The following is an 11344-nucleotide window of genomic DNA, read 5'->3' on the forward strand; positions in this document are numbered from 1 at the left end:
AAGAGTGAACTATTGTTTCACGGGATCCCATATTTGAGTTGCTATTTTCGAGTAAGAAGGGAAACTATTCAAATCTCTAATTGGGAGGCTGAAATTCTTCGATTGAAGGCACTGCCATGGAGATTTACAATTAGATGTACTTGGACAATTCACTTCAAAAGCCTTGTAGTGTCTGTATTTGGGATTTTGGAGGGAGTTCTTCTATGATCACAAGAAATTTACTCCAGCTAAGGACCTTTTTATTTTATTATCACAGGAAATAATTCACTCCAACTACCTTGCTTAGGATATATAGGTTTTGTTTCTTTAGGCTACATATACCATGATAGCTGGAGGTTCTTTAGCTCAAAGTCTGTGAAGCTACTTGACCGGATTATCCATTTAGCATGGTGATTCAACTTGAAATTTGATCCAAGTTTAGTTTTACTTTGAATCTTTTTATATATTAATTAAATTTGAGTAACTTATAACCTAGAAGAGTTTTTGTAGGTCAACTTCAAAGTATATTTTTATATAAAAAAAAACAAAAACTATATCATTTTAGATAAAAATAATTGATACAAGTTGTTCGATAATTTAATAATTTAATTACTCGATTCTAAACCAAATCATACCCTTTAGAAAACATAAATAAAAATAAGTTATTTGAATAAAAAGAAGACGATATTATCTCAGGCAAGGTGGTGTTGCTGCTTTGATTTGTAGCTAATTTCAAACCAAATCTAAGCCCTCCTGAAAAATCATTTGAAATGCATTTGCGAAACATATTATCATATAATCGTTAGATTAATTTTGAAGTTAACTGAGCTCAAATGGCACAGAAAGGTTCCATTATTATGCTCTTTAGTGATTATTTTATTCGATAATAAAATGATATTCTCAAATCAATTTATGTGTCAAGCGAGATTAAAGATTTTCTCCAAACAATCGTAAAAATACACTCTTTAATTAATCGGTATGGTGCATTCGAGAGAAAAAATGCATCTCTACGTAATTTTAAAAAACACAGCATCTTGAAAGCCATTGGCTTCAGATTTCTCTTTGATGATTTCTACGTAAAGATGGGCAATTTGCAGCAGCTAATACAACTGTAAAGTTACTTGAATTGTATGTGGCTGCTTAATTGACGGTCAAGTCTAAAACATGCAACACGAAATTAGTTAAAGAAGCAACATACGACTTTTGCCTTAGGCTAGAAATATCCATGGTCCCAAAGAGAAATCTGATGTCTTTTTAAGGGCTGTTGGAGGTCTTTCTTCTCACGGGTTTCCGAAGAGATGTTTGCAGACCTGAGGTAAGAACAAGACTCAGCTTAAAAAACCATGGATTTGCTATTTCTATGCCAGGTTTGAAATGAGAGGTCTAGGTCATGTTCAAGCTTTATTCTGTCAAAAAGCTAAATTCTTCATCACTTACTTGGCCTTTTGCCAATAACTTTTTGGCTTTGGTTGAAATGAAAGGTTTTGGTCTTAAAACTTGCTTTCCCTTATAGCTTTTAGAGATTTTTTATGACAATTTCTGTGATCTTGAGTGATTGTATAGAAACATAATAGATGTGGACATCCGTTACGCAAGGCTGAAATTGTTTTTCTGACAAATATGTGACTTAGGGATATAGATTTAACTGTGTCAAATAAATTGATTTTATTTAATTAGATATTTAAAAAATAGGCAACTTAGATATTAAAAAAATAAGCAACTATAACAAATAGACTAAATAAAAAAAAATCACGATAACTTAAAAAAGATATTTTTTAAAAAGGAACAATGATGGAACTCAATTCTTAATTTATTAAATATAAAAATATTAAATTAGATTGAGTCAATTGAAGTTAGTATGATATACTTGCAACCCCAAGAATTAGGGTCGAGCTAGCCTATGTTATCCCACCAAACTTATAATTTAAATTACAAAATCGTGATAACCTAATAAAAAAATTATAAAAATCGCAAAGCCCATTAAAAAAAAAAACAAATGTCAACCTGCACTAATTTTTCAAATTTGTAACTCAAGTTATGAGATCAAAAACACTTTATTCATAAAAATCATGAAACTTAATTATCAATTAATTAAAATAATTAAAAACAATAATAATTAAAATTAAAACACAAAATAAAATTTATTTTAAATTGAAGGGGTGAGATTGAAAAGAAAAATTAATTTAATAGAAGAACCTAAAAGAATAAGAATTAAAATTAAAATAAGAAATACAAATTATTATTTTTCATTAAAAGATGAAACTGAAAATAAAAATAAAATCAATATAACAAAATGCATTAAAAAGAACAATAAAAAAATAAGAATCAAATTAAAAAAATTATACATTCCAAATTAAGATTGAATAATAAAATTGAAAACAGATCAAAATTATACAAAAATATAAAAAAAAAACTAGAAAATAGAATAATAAGAATTGAAGTGAAAGTCTTTACAAATAAGAGGACAATTTAAAATTTTGCAAGGCCAAAGTGAATTTTAAGTAAAAAAAAAATTATTAATGATAAAATTTATCTCATAAAAATACATGCATAACCTTATATAAAAAATGACAAAACTACACTTTCAATAACACGACAAGTTTTGGTTTATAGAAGATGTGCAACAACTTTTTACTTTTTATTTATTTTTATATTTATTTAAAAAACAAAATTTCCCTGACATGAGAAAAAAAAAACCAAACATTATGAAAAGCCATTTAAAACTAATTTTAATTTTTATGCTTTAAAATATATTTTGGTTGTTTTATTGTGGTTTTTATTTTTTATTACTTTTTTATATTTGATTAAATACCAAAACAATTTCTTAGTAGACCTAATAATATCAAAAAAATAATTATGAAAATGTCATTACACTAGGTTTTTTTTTCTTTCAAAGATATTTTGATTATTTCACTATACTTTTTGTTTTTTATATATTTTTTGTGATATGTCAAATTATCACGTCAGCTGATTTGATAATAAAGAAAAAAGCATTGTGAAAAATAAAAAAAGACCCCTTTACACTAATTTTATTTATTTTTTATTTTACTAGTATTTTGGTTTGTTCATTATGATTTTAAAATAGAAATAAATTTATTTTTCTCTAATCAATTTGGTTATAAGTAATAAGTTTTGGGAAAAGATTTTAATGCCCCCAATAACCACTTAAGGTTTTTTTTTTTGGAAAGGGCAAAGCCATGAATACACTTTATTCAATGTTTTTGTTCCATGAATACACTTTATTCAATGTTTTGTTAAATTTTTTTTTAAATATGTTTTAGGATTAACCTTCCAACCCAAATTAATTCTCCAATGGAGTTTAATAAATACGTTAAAGATTACTATTTCAAACCTAAAAAAGGTTCATAAATGTCAAAGAAAATGAATCGTAGACGCAATTAATGATTAAAGCATGAATGCTCACATGAGAGCTTTCATTCATTCATATTAGCCATTTCCCTTTCAGACAATGATTGCATATATTTTCTAAGATTTTTTTGGCATTGTGTCAACCTGCCCAATCTATTGAAAGTGAATTGACCAAAAGGCAAATTCCCAAGAGTGAATTATTATTTATTTTTTCTACTCTTTTTCTTGTATCTATTTATTTTTAAGTTTCAAAAATATTTTAAAATAAAATTAATATTTTTTATATTTTAAATCATTTTAACACACTAATATCAAAAATAAATTTAAAAAAATAAAAAAATTATTTTAATATATTTACCATCACAGGAATCATTCAATAAACAATGAAAGAGCATCAACAAGTTTGTTTTCTTCTGTTTGGTTGAAGGGAAAGACCTCCCCCCTCTAGCCTCCCTAAAACAAGTACAAGAGAGACATCACTGTCCTCTGTGAGCATCTATCTAGTTCAAGGACCACTCTAGGGAATCCATTGTCACTTATTGCCACTTTTTGTGAGTAGATAGATACACTTCTGGACACGAACAGACACCATGTCCATGTGTGCATGATTGTTATAGCCCAATTTGTCTCCTGTCACATCTTCCAATCTCGTACATCTTGTCTGGGCAATTCTCTGTATTCATTTCCTGAAGTGACCCTAATGGACACAAGCCTAGATTTCCAGTCTCTACGATGTTAAATGATGTGAGGTTTCTTGTATGGAAAAAGTCTCTGAAATTATACACAAATCCCATGTCAAGGAAGACTCTGTACTATTTTGAATTCATAAGATAACTGAAACTTATATATAATGGTTAATTTTAGATGATTAGTTATGGTATTTATAAACTAGTTTAGAAATACATCTTAATAATAATAATAATAATAAAATTATGCTTATTTGATTTGTAAAAATTTTAGGATATATTTCAAAGGGTTGTCAAATCCTTTTTATTATTTAAAAATTATTTAATTAATGTATAAGTTGATTGGGAATATCTTTTATTATCAAATAAAAAAATTATTCCACAATGTTTATATATATTTGTTGATCCTCTCTTTACCTGTAAGAACATGATTTTTTTAAATTTTGGGTTTAATTAATTGGTTCTGAGTGAATCTGCTATTCATAATGTTATTTTTTATTTAAATTAAAAAAATTAATTATGAAAAATGTTTGTCTCTTACGCATTCTAAACTTTGACCTCGTCAATGAATTTATGGTATATTATTATTATCCTCAGCACCATCCATATGAAATATCAACAACCGGACTTCAAATTGACTCTTCTATTGTTGTTTTTCACTTTCAAATTATTGTGTTCTATCATTTTCAAGATAAAATGTTGAGACTCGGAAATGTCTGAGTTAACAACTTAATTATGCTGAGACTTGCTAACGATTGAGTAATCAATTTGGTAGGAGAGTCATTATTATTTTAATAAGAGATGCTAATGATGGACAGATTTTAAATAAGTTAATCAATAATATAATCCAATAATTTCTTCAGTTAATACAACTCATTACGACTTAGTTAATGTGTTGATTGAAAGCATAGAGAAAGAGATATAAACAAGCAAATTGTATTATACTATTGTTTTTGCTTAAAAATTACTTTGTTTGGTCTATTTAACAACAAAATTATATTATTTAATTAAAAAAAAATTATATTTGTTGATTGACATACAAAAATAGTACAAATGCCTAAAATCAGCGGTCAAGATTGATATGAAAAAAAATTATTTATTAATTTTAAACAATTAAAAATGAATTACGTGTGATTAGACTAACAAAAATGTCTAAATATTTATCATTAGTCAATTAATTGAAAACATAAAATAATCAAATAAATCAACTAATATCCAAACAATTCACAATTTTTTTTTTATTATTATAAATCAACTAAAATCATAAAACCCAAAACCGGAAGTAACCATAAAATCAAATTACCATAATTGAATACAAACAATTCATGATGACACAAAGGGCAGATTAGTCCTTCACCTAATTCTCCACACCCACCTTCTCCTTCCTACACTACAAAAAATTAAAAATACACTCCAATTTCCCCCTTTTTTTTAATAAAAATTCCTTTATTTTCCTCTTCAGTCCTCCCAACCTTCAAAAATAAAAAATAAAATAAAAAAAACCCTTCCCCACTGAATTCCGTACATCTCCCGTCTCCCCTCTTAATTTCTCTAGATTTTCATTTTGAATAGAGTTCCCTTCAGTCAAGAACACACTCTGTATATAGATATACACCAAAAGATTGAATCTTTTTTTTTTTCTTTTTAATAAAGATTCAATCTTTTTTTTTTTTTTGCATAGACAGTTAGAAAAAAAACTTTGGAAAAAGATTGTCTTTCAATGGCAAACCCATCTGGGACAAATAATCAAGATGGCAATCAAGCTCCTTCTTCATTCAATGGAAACAATCCTAGTAATGGTAATTCGGACCCTTCTTCTGGTTCTTCTTTGAAGCACAATCCTGGTATATCAACTGACTGGACTTTTGAAGAACAGACAATTCTTGAAGAGGGACTGGTAGAGTAAGTTTTTTTTCCTTTTCGGTTCTCTTGTTTTGAATTTTGATGATTTTGGTGGTGTTTTTTTGGAAGGTTTCTGGAATTTAATGTTTTGTTTTTTGTTACTCGAGAATCTTTCTTGGTTTGTATATTGGTTTCTTAGGAATTTCGAGGGGCTGGTGAGTTTTTGATTATTCGATAAATTATTGTTTGGTGAATTGGAGCCGGAGTTGAAATTTGAATAGTTTTTGGTGTTTGTAGGGTTTGTTCTTCTTGGATTATTTGGTATTACCAACAATTCTGCAGTAGTTATAGTTAATGTAACTAGACTAAAATGAGTTTCTAATGAAAGTCTTAGCATGGATTGTTGCTAAATAATTTGTTGAAATATGATTCTTTGCAAAATTAAAGCAGCCCAACTCAATATTTCAATGAATTTTCGGTAGGTAATCTCTTACATTCGTTGTGAACCAAAGTTTCGCTATCAAGTTAAGTTTCAGATAAGGAATCTTTTCTCTGTGAGGTAATCAAATTGCGGTCTTAAACAGCATAATGTTGTTTATATCATATTCTGAAGCAGAGCATTATTAACCAAGTTCCTTGTTTTTCCCTCACTCTACTCTCTGCGGTCTAGATTTTTCACAAAATTAAAGCACTCCAATTCAACTTTTCAATTAAGTTTTGGAAGGTAATCTCTTACATTCGTTCCGAACTGAATTTTAGCTATTGAGTTAAGTTTCACATAAGAAATCTTTTCTCTGCGAGGTAATCAACTTGCAGTCTTAAACAGCATAATGATGTTTATATCATATTCTGAAGCAGAATCATTATTAACCAAGTTCCTTGTTTTTCCCTCGCTCCACTCTTTGCGGTCTCTAATCCAATAACTTGAGAACTTGCAAATAGAGTCACTGTTCTCAATTTGTCAGAAAAATATCTTTATTACTTTTATCTTTTATCTGATCAAGTGACAAAATTGCCATCCTGGATCAATATTTTAGAAAAATATTATTAGTTGAAAAGCGTTGTTCTTCAGCTACGAGATCCTTTTAGCTGAGTGTTTGAAATTTTTGGCATGCTGTTATTCCCAAAAGGTAGTGTCTGTTGTTTATTACTTCTTTTTAGTTACCTATTAAGCTACAGAAAGAAAGTTGTATAGAAAAACGATTATCATGGGAACCACAGCATCATGAAACAAACTCTTCTTGAGCAAATCATGAACTAAATTTCTTTTTTCTTTAAGTTGTTGAATCTTCAATTTTCAGTCAAAGAGTCAGTAATTTACTGGAAAAAAAATAAAGATGATGAAATTCAATTTCTTTAACCGAGTACTGGTTCACAGTTGATTAATCTAAAACCTGATTTTCCTTATGTCCCACAGTTTTGCAGAGGAAACAAATGTAGTACGTTATGCAAAGATAGCTATGAATCTACCAAACAAGACAGTCCGAGATGTTGCTTTGCGTTGCAGATGGATGAATGTAAGTTCTCTGAGTCTAATATCTTGCTACATGAAGCCTTTGTTAAATTGTTAGCATCAGGACTTTTGTTTGTAAGATTGCCAAAACTTGCTAATTCTGTAGTTAAATAATCAATCAACCAATGATCGATTTATATTTGGAACAGTGCATATCTGGTTTACAAGAGACAGCTTGGAAAATAAATCACTTGGTGGTTCATTTTGTAGCTTTACTTCATCGCTAATTATATTTTTTATATGATGTATCTGTTGGCTGTGAGTCAAAACTACAAACTGATTTATTTCTTTGTCCAGAAAAAGGAACAGAGCAAGCGAAGGAAGGAAGATAATCTAGCACGTAGAAGTAGAGATAAAAAGGTATGATGTCTTTTATTTTGTGGTGAATCTTCTATTGGAGTTGCTCTATTTTTTTTTAAAAAAATTTTGGTACATCCTGTTGAATTAGCGCACACATTTAACTGGCGGTTTAAACAAATTAATTTCTTCTGTATTGTTTGTATATTGTGTAAATTTATTATCGTTCACTTAATTGGGTGGTCCTGTGTCTTGAACTGAAGGTTTAGTGCTCAGGCCATAGTTGTGTCCCATGCAGGGTGTTAAAAACCCAGCTGTGGGCATAACACCGAGATAGTTTCTCATTCGAACCTGTACCGTTGTCAACCTGCAGGATTTACCAGACAAGTGAGAAATACAGGGTTGTAAATGATAAATCTGATAAGGATGGGCATGAAATTGGCTCAATTCATACAGAAGCTTTTAGATTGTGTGTTATCAACCTTTTCAAAGGAAAATATGCTTTAGAGTGCCTAAAGTTTCATTTAATTGGCACTACTAAATTTCTAATGTATGAAACTGGTGATTGCCAAACAATTTGGCATTTATGGCTTCAAAAACAATACCTTTTCTGACACATATTAACTTATGGCGTCACACAGTACATAACAATACACAACGTGTAGTGAGAATCTTTAAAAGTGATTTTGGCTTCTTGGAATGTACAATGCTTATGTTATCTATTCTGCTTTCTTCTTCACAGGAAAGACATGGTGATCCTTCTGCAAAGACTTCTAACTTCATGGCTGCCCGCCCCAGTGTTTCTCCATTTGCAACTCCAATGATGCCACTGGAAAGTGAAGAAGGCATCTCATATGATGGTGAGGGTTCTATACTTCACAAAACCTGTTTATTCCAAACAATTTTCGAAACGCATCCTTTTCCGTTTCTTTTTTGTTAACTTTATCTGCTTATCATTGTTACTTCAATTTGCCAGATTTAACACCCATTTTTTCCTTTTCCTTTCACCACACATCTGTTACCCGCAAATATATATTATTTTATATTTTGTATTTATGTGTAACTTAAATTTTGATTTGACTTGCATTGAAATCCCCTAGTACCTTTAAATTTCCGAACTCCTACCAAACATCCTGAACACATTCTGCAGCCCCTTCAATTTTACACCCTTTATATTTTACTTTCAAAATATAAAATTTTGAACTCCTATCAACAAAGCCTTAGTTTTTCCAGACATCTTATGTTAGTTGTGTTAATACTGTAGTATTTTTAACCCTTTGGCTACTGTCCTGTTACATTAAAGAGCTATGATTTGCCCCATGCAGCAATTGGTGGAGTTACAGGAGACCTTCTTAAGCAAAATGCACAGATTCTATATCAAATTTCTGCAAACCTTGCAAGTTTTCAGGTGAATACTTCTGTCATGATCTCATTATTTCACATTATTCGTTTACTGAAGTTAGAGTTAGGAAAGTAATTATGCAGTATGATATGGGTCCCCTTCCAGCACATCCTTTCACTTAGATGATTATATATGGTGGGATTATCTGATGAATGCAATTTTATATTTTGTATAATCTGTCAATAACTTGATGCATGAAACAAATGATTTGTATGGGTTTGACTAGATGCATTGTTTACTTTTACTCTCCCTCTCTTCCTCTCTTCCTCATGTATGTGTTACTCAAACAACATCTCTTACTGTTGCACGTGATATTTTTTACTAGTGCCCTTTCATTGCAAGTCACCCTTTGTGCATTTTGGTGGCCATCAACTAAAATTGCGTTCATTTATTGTCATCTTTTCAGATACAGGAGAACCTCAATCTTCTCCGCCAAACACGTGACAACATCCGCAAAATTATGAACCAGTATGTTTTTAGTTCTTCATTTTTTTATCACGTAGATTTTATGATGGCTTAATGCTGTATATTTTTTTGCTCTTTTTTCTCTGCTTGTGTGCATAAAATCATTCATTTGCTATTTGTTTTCTTTGTAGATCTCGTTTTCCTAAAAGATGCAAGTCATCATTTTGTACGTTTATGCGGGTTTACGCATTTCCATCATGTGATTAACATATAAATAGTCATACATCTGGTTTAAGACTTGTAAATGTTCTTACACTGTTTATAGGCTTGCATATAAAGGGAAATGCAGACCAGTCCTCGCTTGAGTGGGCTTGTGGACAGGCTCAATGCCAGATGTGTGAATTTCTGTTAATCATATTATGCTTTAACTTTTAAGAGCATTTATTGTTTGAAGCACAATCAATAAGGGACCTGCATGACTTTGCAAATATTGTAGTTAAACACCAATGACCTTTGATCTAAATTTCAAGACGTCTAAAGACCCATGATCATCCTCTACCTAAAAACGAAAGAAATTGAGAGCGTGTGTGTTGGGGGTGGGGGTGGGCGGAGGCTGTAGCAAAAGCAGTTTCTGCCTACCAAAGTTTGGACCCAATTTATTGGGTTGAAATCAAGCTTCGGTTCAATTATTTTGATCCAAGTAGTGTGATACTTGGTTTTGTCATGGTTGTGGGGGTTTTCAAAGAACAAATTTAGTAACACCTGTTTGATGTGCGATTTTACACTTCCTTCTGCTGCTTATGCTCCATATAGTCTTCTATCAAATCAATTGAAATCTCAATTACAGATATGATTAAAGTGTTAGGTTAGAGTCTAAGACTGACATAGTTAGGATGAATGCAGTTTTTTTCCCAGATAGAATCCCTGTTCATTTCGTTTTATTTGCAGGATAAATGATGTGCCAGAACTAATGAAGCAGATGCCACCACTTCCGGTCAAGTTGAACGATGATCTAGCTGACACAATACTTCTGCCTCCAAACCTTCCTAGGCCATAATCATCTTCAGTCTGTTCACAACGCCTTCTAATGCAAGCATCAATCTGCCCGTAGAAAATAACTGCCACCAAGCTGACCATCATTTTCAATGTGAAATGCCCTCCTAGTTCAGCATGCCATTAACTGCAATGGCATTTAGTTTTTTTTTTTAAAAAAAAAAAACTCCTCCCCTCTTATATTTTTACTTCGAAGTAGTTTATGCCTGGAAAGCAGGGAATGAAGAATAATAACTAGTGTTGGATGTCATTAGCTGTCTTGATGAAAAATTTGTGCCTTTACCTTATTAGTGTTGTGCTAAGTTAATATTAAGACGCTTTCTTTGTGACATGAAAACTCCAGGGAAGTTTGTGGAGTTTGGTGGGCGTAATTTAGATAATCTTCTGTCGCCAGGAACTGCTTTTTTTTCGGCCCCCTGTTAAAACTTCTTTTGGGCTTCATGGATCAAGCTATCATTGTAGTTATAGCCCTAGAGGAGCAACAATGGGCAATTATGGCTCATCCTTGAAATAGTTCTCAGTCATGTCTCAGATTTTCAGTTGAATTCAATTCCATTTTATCCCTCTCTTCACCAACAAAGCAAGTCAATTGCCTTGTTCCAATTGTAACTACAAACTTGTCTGAGAGGGTTGAACTTTGTGTAATTAGTGTTGTGGTGGTGATACGATAAAAGTTCAAAATAGTATAAAAAGGTTGTATAATGTTTCTATGATTAACACAAAAGATGGAGATGAAAGAAGCATATCTCTCCATATTTGTTTCAAAGTACAACAATTCATTTTAAAATTATTTAAAAT

The 11344-nt window shown here is 30.8% G+C and overlaps 1 protein-coding gene across 1 annotated transcript; it reads left to right on the forward strand.

Moving 5' to 3' along the window:
• Positions 1-5481: 5481 nt before the first annotated feature.
• Positions 5482-11109, forward strand: LOC105113077 (uncharacterized). The gene is made up of 7 exons (XM_011009085.1): positions 5482-5936; positions 7294-7393; positions 7687-7749; positions 8429-8546; positions 9012-9094; positions 9495-9556; positions 10442-11109. The coding sequence occupies exons 1-7, from the start codon at positions 5755-5757 to the stop codon at positions 10548-10550; spliced, it is 717 nt and encodes a 238-aa protein (XP_011007387.1). The 5' UTR covers positions 5482-5754; the 3' UTR covers positions 10551-11109.
• The last annotated feature ends 235 nt before the right edge of the window (positions 11110-11344 follow it).

This window comes from Populus euphratica, unplaced genomic scaffold (assembly GCF_000495115.2).
Source record: "Populus euphratica unplaced genomic scaffold, PopEup_1.0 scaffold387.1, whole genome shotgun sequence".
NCBI classification, from domain to species: Eukaryota; Viridiplantae; Streptophyta; class Magnoliopsida; order Malpighiales; family Salicaceae; genus Populus; species Populus euphratica.

What these genes read in the sequence shown, in the direction of transcription:
- LOC105113077 (XM_011009085.1), top strand. Translation starts at nt 5,755, where the DNA reads ATGGCAAACCCATCTGGGACAAATAATCAAGATGGCAATCAAGCTCCT. An exon ending in TGCGTTGCAGATGGATGAAT is followed by an intron (nt 7,394 to 7,686) that starts GTAAGTTCTCTG and finishes TTCTTTGTCCAG; the next exon opens with AAAAAGGAACAGAGCAAGCG. An exon ending in AGAAGGCATCTCATATGATG is followed by an intron (nt 8,547 to 9,011) that starts GTGAGGGTTCTA and finishes TGCCCCATGCAG; the next exon opens with CAATTGGTGGAGTTACAGGA.